Source organism: Balaenoptera acutorostrata, chromosome 20, assembly GCF_949987535.1.
Source record: "Balaenoptera acutorostrata chromosome 20, mBalAcu1.1, whole genome shotgun sequence".
In the NCBI taxonomy this organism is placed as follows: domain Eukaryota; kingdom Metazoa; phylum Chordata; class Mammalia; order Artiodactyla; family Balaenopteridae; genus Balaenoptera; species Balaenoptera acutorostrata.
In genome coordinates, this window is record NC_080083.1 from 12,492,212 (window position 1) to 12,507,162 (window position 14,951).

Below are 14,951 nucleotides of genomic sequence, written 5' to 3' on the forward strand. Positions count from 1 at the left end.
AAAACTGGTCCTTTTCATTTAATGAGTATAATCTGATAAAACTCTGGAAAGCATTTGGAATCAAGTTTTTATCTTCTAGTAGCTTATTAAATTCCCTCAAAATGATATAGATGTGAAAACATGCACTGCAGTCTTTTTTATACTAACATTTCAAACAGTTTTACTGCCCAACAATAGAGGAATGGTTAAGTAAATCAGCTCACTTTTCCCCATACCCCCCAGCAGGACTCACTCTGCATCAGGACTGAACCCTCCCTTCCCACTTAGAGAAGTCCCTGAAAGGACCGGGGAGGTTGGGAGAGGGGGTGGGGGTGTGTAAACCATGAACGTGAGCATCTTCATTGGTGGTCAGAGAAAGGGTTCAGCGGTGGTCACTGGGAGAAGGAGGCAAAGCTATCACCTCAGCCGCTTCTTGGCTTCATGTGAAAACATCTGGTCCAGAACCCAAAATGGGATTCAGGAGGCCTGGGCCTCCACTATTGGTCACAGGTCACCTACTATCTGTAAAAAGGGACCTGAATTCAAGCTCTCAGATCCCCTTCTGATCTAAAACTGATTCTTTTCTAAAGTCCCAATCTGATCACATCACTCCTAGCTAAAACTTTCAAAGGCTCCCCCCAATTGCTATTAGTATCAAGGACAAACTGTAATTGAGCAAGACCCTACGTTGCCTTCCCAGGACAGAATGTCTTCCACCTGCCTCTTGTCTGTAGAAAACCTTTAGCTTCCTAGGCTTTCCCCCAGTTCCAAAGAAATTTAATCAGAGAAGTGAGAAAACACAGAAAGAAAGGAAAACAGTCAAGCAACACAAAATAATAGCTAAGCAAATAATAGCTAAACTAAGTCAAAGACCTTTAGCTCCTCCTCAAGGGCTATAGATAATATTCTGAGCCACGTCCTTTGAGCTGTTTTGCAGATAATGAAACCCTCACCAGGTGGAAGAAGTTAACTGTACGCTGCCCACAAGCACGTAGACCCCAGACCCGTTAGAACCAGAAGGTTGATGATGTTAACTCCTGGTCACCTCAACAGCAACCAATCAGAAGAGTGTCCACAGGTTGATCATGCACCCTGCAACCCTCTCCCTCACCCTGTCTTAAAAAACCTTTCCCTGAAAGCCTTCGGGGAGTTTGGGCCTTTTGCGCACTAGCTGCCTGGTCTCCTTGCTTTGCGCCTGCAATAAGCACTGCACTTTCCTTCACCACAACCCAGTGTAAGTAGATTGGTTTTACTGCTCATGGACAAGTGGACCCAAGTTTAGTTTGGCAGCAAAACCTCCCACTGTGCTCTACCTCAGGGCCTCTTCTCTCTAACTTTTCAGACACAGGCCAAACTCCTTTGTTCTCAATGGCCCTCACACATGCACTTTCTTGCAAGTAACCCCTTCTCCACACTTGACTGTTACTCAACCTTTGCGTCCTAAATGTAATGTTATTTCCTCAAAGAAGCTACCCTGTGGGCTTCCCTGGTGGCTCAGTGGTTAAGAATCCGCCTGCCAATGCAGGGGACATGGGTTCGAGCCCTGGTCCGGGAAGATCCCACATGCCGCGGAGATACTAAGCCCGTGCGCCACAACTACTGAGCCTGCGCTCTACAGCCCGCAAGCCACAGCTACTGAGCCCACATGCCACAACTACTGAAGCCTGTGCGCCTAGAGCCCATGCTCCACAACAAGAGAAGCCACCGTAATGAGAAGCCCGTCAACACAACTAGAGAAAGCCTGCGCGCAGCAACGAAGACACAATGCAGCCAAAAATAAATAAATAAAATAAATAAATTGAGAGATTGGTTCAAGACGGCGGAGTAGAATGACGTGCTCTCACTCCCTCTTCACTCACTTCCGTGAGAGCATCGGAATCACAACCAACTGCTGAACAATCATCGACAGGAAGACACTGGAACTCACCAAAAAAGATACCCCAAATCCAAAGTAGAAGCCACGATGAGACGGTAGGAGGGGCGCAATCACAAAAAATCAAATCCCATAACTGCTGGGTGGGTGACTCACAAACTGGAGAATACTTATACCACAGAAGTCCACCCACTGGAGTGAAGGTTCTGAGCCCCACGTCAGGCTTCCCAACCTGATGTCCAGCAACGGCAGGAGGAATTCCTAGAGAATCAGACTTTGAAGGCCTGCGCGATTTGATTGCAGGACTTCGACAGGACTGGGGGAAACAGAGACTCCACTCTTGGAGGGCACACACAAAGTAGTGTGCGCATCGGGACACAGGGGAAGGAGCAGTGACCCCACAGGAGACTGAAGCAGACCTACCTGCTAGTGTTGGAGGGTCTCCTGCAGAGGCGGGGTGGGGGGGGTGGCTGTGTCTCACTGTGAGGACAAGGTCACTGGCAGCAGAAGTTCTGGGAAGTACTCCTTGGCGTGAGCCATCCCAGAGTCCACCATTAGCCCCACCAAAGAGCGGGTAGGCTCCAGTGTTGGGTCGCCTCAGGCCAAACAACCAACAGGGAGGGAACCCAGCCCCAACCACCAGCAGACAAGCGGATTAGGATTAAAGTTTTACTGAGCTCTGCCCACCAGAGCAACAGCCAGCTCTACCCACCACAGGTTCCTCCCATCAGGAAACTTGCACAAGCCTCTTAGATAGCCTCATCCACCAGAGGGCAGAGAGCAGAAGCAAGAACTACAATCCTGCAGCCTGTGGAACAAAAACCACATTCACAGAAAGACAGACAAGATGAAAAGGCAGAGGTCTATGTACCAGATGAAGGAACAAGAAAAAACCCCAGAAAAACAACTAAATTAAGTGGAGATAGGCAACCTTCAGAAAAAGAATTCAGAATAATGATAGTGCAGATGATCCAGGACCTCGGAAAAAGAATGGAGGCAAAGATCGAGAAGCTGCAAGAAATGTTTAACAAAGACCTAGAAGAATTAAAGAACGAACAAACAGAGATGAACAATACAATAACTGAAATGAAAAATACACTAGAAGGAATCAATAGCAGAATAACTGAGGCAGAAGAACGGATAAGTGACCTGGAAGACAGAATGGTGGAATTCACTGCTGCTAAACAGAATAAAGAAAAAAGAATGAAAAGAAATGAAGACAGCCTAAGAGACCTCTGGGACAACATTAAATGCAGCAACATTCATATTATAGGGGTCCCAGAAGGAGAAGAGAGAAAGACCAGAGAAAATATTTGAAGAGATTATAGTCAAAAATTTCCCTAACATGGGAAAGGTAATAGCCACCCAAGTCCAGGAAGTGCAGAGAGTCCCATACAGGATGAACCCAAGGAGAAACAGGCCCGGACACATAGTAATCAAACTGGCAAAAATTAAAGACAAAGAAAAATTACTGAAAGCAGCAAGGGAAAAACGACAAATAACATACAAGGGAACTCCCATAGGTTAACAGCTGATTTCTCAGCAGAAACTCTACAAGCCAGAAGGGAGTGGCATGACATATTTAAAGTGATGAAAGGGAAGAACCTACAACCAAGATTAATCTACCCGGCAAGGATCGCATTCAGATTCAATGGAGAAATCAAAAGCTTTCCAGACAAGCAAAAGCTAAGAGAATTCAGCACCACCAAACCAGCTCTACAACAAATGCTAAAGGAACTTCTCTAAGTGGGAAACACAAGAGACGAAAAGGACCTACAAAAACAAACCCAAAACCATTAAGAAAATGATAATAGGAACATACATATCGATAATTACCTTAAACGTGAATGAATTAGATGCTCCAACCAAGAGATACAGGCTCGCTGAATGGATACAAAAACAAGACCCATATATATGCTGTCTACAAGAGACCCACTTCAGACCTAGGGACACATACAGACTGAAAGTGAGGGGATGGAAAAAGATATTCCATGCAAATGGAAATCAAAAGAAAGCTGGAATAGCAATACTCATATCAGATAAAATAGACTTTAAAATAAAGAATGTTACAAGAGACAAGGAAGGACACTACATAATTATCAAGGGATCAATCCAAGAAGAAGATATAACAATTATAAATATACATGCACCCAACATAGGAGCACCTCAATACATAAGGCCGCTGCTAACAGCTATAAAAGAGGAAATCGACAGTAACACGATAATAGTGGGGGACTTTAACACCTCACTTACACCAACGGACAGATCATCCAAACAGAAAATTAATAAGGAAACACAAGCTTCAAATGACACAACAGACCAGATAGATTTAATTGATATTTATAGGACATTCCATCCAAAAACAGCAGATTATACTTTCTTCTCAAGTGCGCACGAAACATTCTCCAGGATAGATCACATCTTGGGTCACAAATCAAGCCTCAGTAAATTTAAGAAAACTGAAATCATATCAAGCATCTTTTCTGACCACAATGCTATGAGATTAGAAATCAATTACAGGGAAAAAAACGTAAAAAACACAAACACATGGAAGCTAAACAATACGTTACTAAATAACCAAGAGATCACTGAAGATATCAAAGACGAAATCAAAAAATACCTAGAGACAGAAGACAATGAAAACACAACGATCCAAAACCTATGGGATGCAGCAAAAGCAGTTTTAAGAGGGAAGTTTATAGCAATACAATCCTACCTCAAGAAACAACAAACATCTCAAATAAACAATCTAACCTTACACCTAAAGGAACTAGAGGAAGAAGAACAAAACCCAAAGTTAGTAGAAGGAAAGAAGTCATAAATACCAGAGCAGAAATAAATGAAATAGAAACAAAGAAAACAATAGCAAAGATCAATAAAACTAAAAGCTGGTTCTTTGAGAAGATAAACAAAATTGATAAGCCATTAGCCAGACTCATCAAGAAAAAGAGGGAGAGGACTCAAATCAATAAAATTAGAAATGAAAAAGGAGAAGTTACAACAGACATGGCAGAAATACAAAGCATCCTAAGAGACTACTACAAGCAACTCTATGCCAATAAAATGGACAACCTGGAAGAAATGGACAAATTCTTAGAAAGGTATAAACTTCCAAGACTGAACCAGGAAGAAATAGAAAATATGAACAGACCAAACACAAGGAATGAAATTGAAACTGTGATTAAAAATCCTCCAACAAACAAAAGTCCAGAACCAGATGGCTTCACAGGTGAATTCTATCAAACATTTAGAGAAGAGCTAACACCCATCCTTCTCAAACTCTTCCAAAAAATTGCAGAGGAAGGAACACTCCCAAACTCATTCTATGAGGCCACCATCACCCTGATACCAAAACCAGACAAAGATACTACAAAAAGAGAAAATTACAGACCAATTTCACTGATGAATATAGATGCAAAGATCCTCAACAGAATACTAGCAAACAGAATCCAACAACACATTAAAAGGATCATACACCATGATCAAGTGGGATTTATCCCAGGGATGCAAGGATTCTTCAAGATACACAAATCAATCAATGTGATATACCATATTAACAAATTGAAGAATAAAAACCATATGATAATCTCAATAGACGCAGAAAAAGCTTTTGACAAAATTCAATTCCCATTTATGATAAAAATTCTCCAGAAAGTGGGCATAGAGGGAACCTACCTCAACATAATAAAGGCCATATACGACAAATCCACAGCAAACATCATTCTCAATGGTGAAAAACTGAAAGCATTTCCTCTAAGATCAGGAACAAGACAAGGATGTCCACTCTCACCAGTATTATTCAACATAGTTTTGGAAGTCCTAGCCACGGCAATCAGAGAAGAAAAAAATACAAAAGGAATACAAATTGGAAAAGAAGAAGTAAAACTGTCACTGTTTGCAGATGACATGATACTATACATAGAGAATCCTAAAGATGTCACCAGAAAACTACTAGAGCTAATCAATGAACCTGGCAAAGTTGCAGGATACAAAATTAATACACAGAAATCTCTTGTACTCCTATACACTAATGATGAAAAATCTGAAAGAGAAATTAAGGAAACACTTCCATTTACCACTGCAACAAAAAGAATAAAATACCTAGGAATAAACCTACCTAGGGAGACAAAAGACCCGTATGCAGAAAAGTATAAGACACTGATGAAAGAAATTAAAGATGATACAAACAGAGAGATATACCATGTTCTTGGATTGGAAGAATCAATATTGTGAAAATGACTATACTACCCAAAGCAATCTACAGATTCAGTGCAATCCCTATCAAATTACCAATGGCATTTTTTGCAGAACTAGAACAAAAAAATCTTTAAATTTGAATGGCGACACAAAATTCCCCGAATAGCCAAAGGGGTCTTGAGGGAAAAAAACAGCTGGAGGAATCAGGCTCCCTGACTTCAGACTATACTATAAAGCTACAGTAATCAAGACAATATGGTGCTGGCACAAAAACAGAAATATAGATCAATGGAACAGGATAGAAAGCCCAGAGACAAACCCACGCACCTATGGTCAACTAATCTATGACAAAGGAGGCAAGGATATACAATAGAGAAAAGACAGTCTCTTCAATAAGTGGTGCTGGGAAAACTGGACAGCTACATGTAAAAGAATGAAATTAGAACACTCCCTAACACCATACACAAAAATAAACTCAAAATGGATTTGAGACCTAAATGTAAGACCGGACACTATAAAACTCTTAGAGGAAAACATAGGAAGAACACTCTTTGACATAAATCACGGCAAGATCTTTTTTGACCCACCTCCTAGAATAATGGAAATAAAAATAAAAATAAACAAACGGGACCCAATGAAACTTAAAAGCTTTTGTAAAGCAAACTACAAACAAGACGAAAAGACAACCCTGAGAATGGGAGAAAATATTTGCAAACAAATCATCGGACAAAGGATTAATCTCCAAAATATATAAACACCTCATGCAGCTCAATATTAAAAAAACAAACAACCCAATCCAAAAATGGGCAGAAGATCTAAATAGACATTTCTCCAAAGAAGACATACAGATGGCCAAGAAGCACATGAAAAGCTGCTCAACATCACTAATTATTAGAGAAATGTAAATCAAAACTACAATGAGGTATCACTTCACATCAGTCAGAATGGGCATCATCAGAAAATCTACAAACAATAAATGCTAGAGAGGGTGTGGAGAGAAGGGAACCCTCTTGCACTGTTGGTGGGAATGTAAATTGATACAGCCACTATGGAGACCAGTATGGAGGGTCCTTAAAAACCTAAAAACAGAATTACCATATGACCCAGCAATCCCACTACTGGGCATATACCCAGAGAAATCATAATTCAAAAAGACACATGCACCCCAATGTTCATTGCAGCACTATTTACAATAGCCAGGTCATGGAAGCAACCTAAATGCCCATCGACAGACGAATGGATAAAGAAGATGTGGTACATATATACAATGGAATATTACTCAGCCATAAAGAGGAACAAAATTGGGTCATCTGTAGAGACGTGGATGAATCTAGAGACTGTCATACAGAGTGAAGTAAGTCAGAAAGAGAAAAACAAATATCTTATATTAACGCATATATGTGGAACCTAGAAAAATGGTACAGATGAACCGGTTTGCAGGGCAGAAATTGAGACACAGATGTAGAGAACAAACGTATGGACACCAAGTGGGGAAAGCGGCGGAGGGGTAGTCGTGGTGGTGGTGGTGGGATGAACTGGGAGTTTCGGATTGACATATATACACTAATATGCATAAAATGGATAACTAATAAGAACCTGCTGTATTAAAAAAAAAAAAAAAAGCAAGCTACCCCGCAACCTGGGTTAGGTTTGGGGCTCCCGTGTACTCTCTTCATAGCTCTTATAATCTGACTATTTGTGAAATCAGGTAATGCTGGTCTTCCCAGTTAAAACTATAAATTCCACAAGCAACGTGTTCCTTACTTAACGCTAATGCAATATTTATTTCTCAATTAAATGTATGCATTTTATTCTAAGATAAGCCTCCTGACAGGGAGGGATCATGGATTAGCATATAGACAGAAGCATTTACACTCTAGACAAGCCCATAGATTAGCTTAATCATCCAGTCTGTTTAATTCTCACTAGAAAGAGTCTAAAAAAAAAGAGCTTGCTTTTTAAAAACTGGAAACAGCTAGCTCTAACTAGGTGAAATGGAACTGAAATGACACCACTCATACCTTGAGAGTAGTGGTTGGGAGGGAAGGCTGGGTTCTGTAAAGGTACAGTCAGCCAATACAGTAAGAGCAATTAAGAGACCTACATTTGAATCCTGGCTCTGCCTCTTCCTAGCTGTGCCTCCTCCGGCAGAGGTATTTAGCCTCTCTGAGCCTCAGGTTCGTTCATCAATGGGGAATAATAATCACATCTACTCCATAAGGACATTGCTAGAATTAACGAAGTAACGAGTGTAAAAGGTACAAGGTACAATGCTTGGCATACAAGGCACACTTAATAAATATTAACTGTTATTAGTTCTCAGGATGTTAAGGGTAAGTTCTCTCCTTATTCAGGCCCTAGTGGCCCCTCTCTGAGGGGCCTATGTGTAAATGCAAGGAAAGGACAGAAAACTAAGGCGCAGTCCCAGCTCTCCCGGAGTCAATACCGGCCGATTTTGCACCCATGGCAGCCAGGGGGTACGCGTTAAGGTAGGAAAAAAACTCCACAAAGGGTCTCACGCTTCATTTAATCTGAAGAACAGTACAGGCTCTTCGTCTTAAGATATAAATTATTTATAACGTTACAGGACAAGCGGCGACTCCAACAATTTAAAAACTAGGTAAGTCTGCCTGGTGTTAATTTCTGGCAACAGTCCTCCCAATCTTTTTTTTTTTTTTTTTAAAAAGTCATCCCTGCCCACGTTTCAGTAGACGTGCACCATGCCGTAGAGAAATGTCCAGAACAGGACGTAGGTGAAGAGGCCTCCGATGAGACCTCCTGTAAAGAGAGGTCTTCGCGACTTAAAATATTTGTTCCACCTCCTTCCCGCCTTGAGAATTAAGAGCAGGGAGAGCAGGATGGAGGCGAGCAGGTAGAAGATGAAGCCGTAGAGGCCGGTGAGGCCGAGGATGCCGGCCGTGGCCCCTGACAGCGCCGACACCGAGGTCCGGCAGTAATCCAGGACGGCGGCGTTGCCCCGCACAGCGGCCTCGCTGATGAACGGCGGCCCCTCCCGCTTGGCCACCACAGCGGCCATCGCACCCGCCCGGGCTCGGCCTCTGTTTTCTCGTGGAGCAACGCGGGGCTGCGGAAAGAACCAAGTTACAGGTGGCGCCCGGAGCGAGGCGAGTTGGGTTCGCGCCGCCCCTCCCCCTGGGGCTGCGGAGACCTCGCACCCCTCAGTCTCGGACCTTCGAAAGACGCTGAAAAGGCTGAGGACTCGGGGTTGCCGGCGGCACATCTGCATTTCCCGCCCAGACTCGCCCAGTTACCTGGAACCCGGCGGCGGACGCAGCAGCTCGACGCTCCCTCAGACAGCCTGTGGTAGGGATTCCCGCGGCGCCATCTTGCACTGGAGGATGCTGGGACGGCCCAGCCTGCGCAGTCGCCAGGAACTCGCACCCGCCCTCTGGCGCATGCGCCGCGGGTGCCCCGAGCACGCTCCACCCCTCTCTCCGCTTTTCTATGCGCGCGCTGGGACTTCCGAAAGCCCGAGAGCGCTCCGGTCGGTGATTGGCTGGAGCGTCGTTAACTATTCATGAGGGGGCGGGCCGGGCTGGGCGGCCTTTGTTAACCAGAGAGGGCGAGGCCTTGGGGATTTTCGCTGCGGGCTTAACTGAGCGGTGCTTGGTTACCAGATTGGGGTCGAGATGTCCTACGTCCCGGGCCAGCCGGTCACCGCCGTGGTGGTGAGTGGTCTCGCGCGGGCTTCTCCTCGTCTTGGCTTGACCCCACTTTGCAGATAGGTAAACTGACACCCCAAACACGTTGACAAAGCGTCGAGCCCCGGTCTCCTGCAAACTCGCAGCCAGAGCTCCGGTTCCCGCTCTGCCGGAGCGGAGCCGCGGTCTTCCCCAGCCATGCAACAGAGATGGCTGGGACCCAAGCGCCTCCTGATGAGCCGGGATCGAGGCCAGACCCCGCGCACCAACGCCGCCGCGTTGGACTCCTCTCAGCCGGCCGGGGCAGGGAAGATTGAGGAGAAAGGCCCCTGCTGTGGGAGTCTGGGAAAGCGCCCACTTCCCGGATCTGTGTCCCCAGCCGGGCAGCCGCGGGTGGCGGGCGCCGGCCCCGACGTCCATGAGTCGCAGCCTCTGGAATGAGGAAGTGCTTCCTCCGCTCCAGCCGGCGCCGCCGCCCAGAGGGAGACTTGCGGGGTGGAGGTGGTCGGGGCCAACATAGCAGCCCCTCCCCACTCCCCTGCAGCCTTTCCTTCTCGGACCCATCGCCCCCCGGTCCAGAGTGAAGGCTCATACAACTGGTTCGATCCTGCTCCGAACGTTCCCTGGAACCCCAGCCCTTGGGGCAAAGTCCAGGTCCCCTACCTGGCACTTGGGGCCTGAGGAGACCCTTTGGGGTCAGCTCAGGCCCCTGTCTCCTCCCTTGGCTGGTCTTGGGTGCCAAGTGCTATTAGAATAGGCAAAGGGAGCCTGGGACATTAGACCCAGATGCCAATGCCACAGCTGGATGGGGCCTGGAGGCCCACTCTGTGGCTGAGGTGGGGAAATTGAGTCCCAGAGAGAAGTCTGGTCATGCTCAGTCGTGTGAAGAAGCCCTCAGGAAGGAGCCAGGTCTCTGAGAAGAAATGCCTGCTGGACAGGGCACAGGTCAGGTGGAAGTCCCAGTCCTGGGGCCCTGGGACTGGCTGCAGTATCTCAGATGGGCGTGTTGGGGACTCCTGCAGTCAGGTGGTGTGACCAGGGAGTCACTGATAAAGCTGACACGTGAGGGTCAGCTTAGAGCACAAGCTCAGGCCTGGGCTAGGAGGAGACATTGTTGGACCTGCTGACAGTTGTCTTCAGCTTCACCCTGGCTGCACCAGCCTGCCTTCTCCAGCTCTCTAGCTGCCCCAGAGAGAAGGGGTCAGGTTTGCTCCTTAGCTGGAAAAAAGGGGGGTGCAGGTGGGGAACCAGAGAGGGGCAGTAACCTGCCTGACCTCACCCAGCAAGTCAGTGACGGGGCCTTGTCTCCCAGTCCTAGAGCCTGTACTTCTTTCTGATCTTAAGGGTGAGTCAAAGGTGCGCAAAGGTGTGTGTCAGAGGAGGCAGAGGCAGGCCTGGAGGAGCGCACACGTTTGCGCATGAGGACCTAGGTCCAGTGGGCCTCAGGTGTCACGCTTCCCGCAACCCCCTTACTGCAGGTCATGACTGGTCCCTGGGCCTTCCTCAAAACTCTAGGACCATGACCTTCCAATTCTTCTCACACTAGGAACATGTCTGAATACGGTGGGTGGGGTCTGGCCTCTCCCTCTTGTGTCTTGGATCGGGGATGGGGGTGGAAGAGGCTCCTCCCTACCCTGTGCCCTCTCCCATGTAGTTAACATTTTGAGAATGTTAAAACTATTTTGGCCTCTCCTCTGAACTCTGGCTCCATAGAGCGGTCTACCTTCTGAACACCTGCCTGGATGGCTCCTGGCTCTCCAGCTCAACATGCTCCTTCTCCTCTCGGGTCCCCATCTGGGAGATGGTTGTGTTCAGCCAGGCCAGGTGGCCAGCCAGGAGCTCGCCTTGGCTCCTTTCGGCCATGAACAGTCTGGAGTCTGTTCATCTCACTTCCTAAGTAGCTCATGTCCCCTGGCCTCCACATCCCACCTCTGTGAGACATCTGTTCCCCTACCGACTGCCTGAGTGGTCATTCTAGCATCACACCTGACCGTGATGTACCATCAGGCCCGACCCCAGCCCTACTCCCCAATTTCTGAGAGCTCCAGTGGGCCTAGCATCAAGGTCAGGTGGCCAAAATCATGGTCAGCCCAATGCCTGGTGCTCCTTTGTGAAGCCCCTCAAGACCAGATCAAGTCACCGTTTGCTTTGTGTTTTTCTTCTGTTAAAACTGTCAACTTTCGGGGTGGGGCAATCGGTCTGGCTCCCAGCATCTGGTGACTGGAGGGTGGCTGCTGAGGGCTTTGAAAGGAGCTTGGCACAGATGGGGACCGCAACCTCAGAGTATGGTGGGAGAGCCCTAGGCCCCTCCTCCACCTCCTCCACTGCACAAGAGCAGGGCCTGGGGCTTAGGGAGACGCCCCCTCCCTCTGGGCCAGTCTCCTGGGCCTGCACTCCCCGGCCTTCCTGACCTGGGCTCAGCCTCATCTCACCTCCCAGTTCGGGGCCTGCGCTGTACACTCCAGTCTCGTGGATATGTATCCATAGCACCTTCAAGCCTCTGCTCCTGTTCCTTTGGCCATGACAGCCCTTCCTCCTTTCTGTGCGAGTTTGATCTCTGCCTTTCCCGAGCATCTCTGGGCTTGCCCTGACAGGGCTGGCTCGGCAATCTGAGCTGCCTCAGCAGTGTGCCTGCATTTGTTTTCAGGGCCTGACCTCTCCTGCCCTGTGTGGTCCCTCACCTGGGACAAAGGCCCTCCTTCAGAGCAGCCAAAGCACCCTGGCTCTTGGGCCAGGAGGGGCTTAGCATGTGTTGAGAAGGCTGGTGCCTGAGACAGAGGAAGCTGGGAGAGGTTGGGACTGAGGGTTGTGTGGGTGCGTTGATGTGGCTGAGTTATGAGTCTCAACCCCCCAGCCTCCCAGGCTGGTGACCAGCTGGATTCCTGCAGGAGGCCCTGGGCCCCATCCCCGTGGCATGGCTCTGAGCCTACCCAGCCGCCTGAGGCTGCTGCAGGGGACACAGACCACACATTTGCTCTCCATACCCACTCATCCCCAACTCGCTTTTTATCTTTGCCAGCAAAGAGTTGAAATTCACAAGTTGCGTCAAGGTGAGAACTTAATCCTGGGCTTCAGCATTGGAGGTGGAATTGACCAGGATCCCTCCCAGAATCCTTTCTCAGAAGATAAGACGGACAAGGTGAGGAGGACTAGGGTCTGGGGACCTCTCTGTGGGGCACAGAGGCCTGAGATGGTGGGTCTCTGCTTCCTGGGCCTTTGTGGAAGCAGACCTCCTCTCTCTCAAACGGTCCTCTCTAAGAAGGTCCAAGAAATGATCTGGTGCGAATAAGTAGGGGTGGGCCTCCCAGCCCTCCCAGCACTAGGAAGGCCTGCTCAGACACAGCCCAGGAGGCTAGCAGCAGGGGCTGTAGCTTCCATGGGGCTACTCTACTTCCCCCTTGGCTGTTCGACACAGCTTGTGCTGGGGGATACTGGGTGCGGGACAGACAGACGGCTAGGAGTATGCCATGCTGGACTTTGCTCTGTGGATAAGAGGCCAGTCCAGTGACCCCAGTGCTTGACTTGGGCTGTCTGTTTCCAGGGCATTTACGTCACACGGGTATCCGAAGGAGGCCCTGCGGAAATTGCTGGGCTGCAGATTGGGGACAAGATCATGCAGGTAACAGATGTCCCAAAGGAGGAAAAACAAGGTTTGGGCCAGAGGGTCTAAAGCACTTGGGGGTGGTGGGGCTGCCCCTGCCTGCCTCCCTGGGCACCTGGGAGAATAACCGAAGTCGTTTTGGAGCCCATACTGGCGTCGCCCCCAGAGGAAGCTGGCTCTCCGCTGTGTGTGCGTGAGGTGGTGCTTGGCATCCCCAGCTTGCGAGACCCAGGCCTCCCAATGCCCGTCCGACTTTCAGATCCCAGAAGGCAGCGAGCTGAGGGGGGCTGTGTTCTCTCCCTGGGCCAGGTGAACGGCTGGGACATGACCATGGTCACACACGACCAGGCCCGGAAGCGGCTCACCAAGCGCTCGGAGGAGGTGGTGCGTCTGCTGGTGACGCGGCAGTCGCTGCAGAAGGCCGTGCAGCAGTCCATGCTGTCCTAGCAGCCGCCAGGGCCCCCGACTCGTGCCTGCCCGCCCTTTGTACGGCGACACCACTTCCACGCTCTGCCCCTCGTCCTGGCTTCTGCTCGTTGCTGGGCCCCCGCCTAGAAGGGCAAGAGCTGGTCCCAGAGGTCTGACCTGCCTTCCCCTCTCCCACCACGGGCCCGAAGCTCTGGGACCAGCTCTCTCCCTTGGACACTGAGGACTGGAAACAAGGGCCTGGAGCCGAGTTGGAGTCAGTCCCCAATCTGTGACCAAGGCTTGGCCCCCAGACCCTGCTGCCGGGCCACAGCAGGCGAGCAGGGGCCCCCCCCTTCCTGAGAGCACCATATAGCTGGGAAACGCAGGGCTGGGCACTGCCCCCGTGTCTTCGCTCCGCAGTGCCTGTGCCCCATGCTTTTCCCTGTGTTTCCCAGCGGGGACTCGACTCACTGCCAGAGATGCTACGAAAGTTTGTCCGGATGGAAGCCAGGCAGGCTCGCAGTTCACCCCATCGTACTCCCGCCCCTGCAAGGGGTACGGGCCTCCCCAGGGTTCACCTGCTTACAGGATTCAGATGAGGTTTGAGGCTGACATTTCAGGGCACTTCTCAGGATTCCCATTTTCCTCTATGCCTTTGGGTTTAACCTTTGTATTTTTTTAATCACAACTTTGATACAAAGCGTTTTTATCTTACTCTTTGAAGATGCCAGTTCAACTTTCGAATTCGGCTAATTCACATCTGGGGATTACTCTTAGCAAGGGAACCAGCCTTGCTTTGGTTACTGTGGAAATGGGGCAGTAGAAAGCCACCCCACGTCTTGTGCCCAATAAACAGTGCTGGAATTCATTCATCAGAGGTCTTTGCTGAGACATGAGGTAGGGGTATTTGGGGGTGAATTGTGAGAGAGCTTTGGTTGTAAGGCTGGCTGACTTGGCCCCTGCTGCTCTGGACAAAGCCCAACTAACCCCAAGGCCACTGATGCTGTGCTTGACCAGGGCCGCCCCCGTGGGAATGTCTGGGAGTACTTTCACTGGAGCTGGGCCAGGAACCCCCAACTTCCCTCGCGTAACCTAGCCTCAGCTCCTATTGGGGAGGGACCTCATGGACAGCAAGGGAGAACATCCACCCGCTAAGACTCTTAAGAGCATTCAGTTTAGCACAGCCAGGGATGCAGCCCCAAGTGTTTCCAGGGGCTGTGATCTGAGGAGA

At 48.9% G+C, this 14,951-nt stretch overlaps 2 protein-coding genes across 2 annotated transcripts; one reads left to right on the forward strand and one right to left on the reverse strand.

The window, feature by feature from the left end:
• Positions 1-8,557: 8,557 nt before the first annotated feature.
• EMC6 (ER membrane protein complex subunit 6) lies at positions 8,558-9,468 on the reverse strand. The gene is made up of 2 exons (XM_007177440.2): positions 9,322-9,468; positions 8,558-9,134 (listed from the first exon to the last, which is right to left on the reverse strand). The coding sequence occupies exon 2, from the start codon at positions 9,084-9,086 to the stop codon at positions 8,754-8,756; it is 333 nt and encodes a 110-aa protein (XP_007177502.1). The 5' UTR covers positions 9,087-9,134; positions 9,322-9,468; the 3' UTR covers positions 8,558-8,753.
• Positions 9,469-9,588: 120 nt separating this feature from the next.
• Positions 9,589-14,588, forward strand: TAX1BP3 (Tax1 binding protein 3). Its single transcript, XM_007177441.2, has 4 exons — positions 9,589-9,738; positions 12,731-12,850; positions 13,253-13,330; positions 13,622-14,588. The coding sequence occupies exons 1-4, from the start codon at positions 9,700-9,702 to the stop codon at positions 13,757-13,759; spliced, it is 375 nt and encodes a 124-aa protein (XP_007177503.1). The 5' UTR covers positions 9,589-9,699; the 3' UTR covers positions 13,760-14,588.
• Positions 14,589-14,951: the final 363 nt, after the last annotated feature.

Coding starts and splice junctions, on each gene's coding strand:
- EMC6 (XM_007177440.2), bottom strand. CDS start 9,086: ATGGCCGCTGTGGTGGCCAAGCGGGAGGGGCCGCCGTTCATCAGCGAG.
- TAX1BP3 (XM_007177441.2), top strand. CDS start 9,700: ATGTCCTACGTCCCGGGCCAGCCGGTCACCGCCGTGGTG. Junction 9,739..12,730: donor AGCCGGTCACCGCCGTGGTG/GTGAGTGGTCTC, acceptor TATCTTTGCCAG/CAAAGAGTTGAAATTCACAA. Junction 12,851..13,252: donor CAGAAGATAAGACGGACAAG/GTGAGGAGGACT, acceptor GTCTGTTTCCAG/GGCATTTACGTCACACGGGT.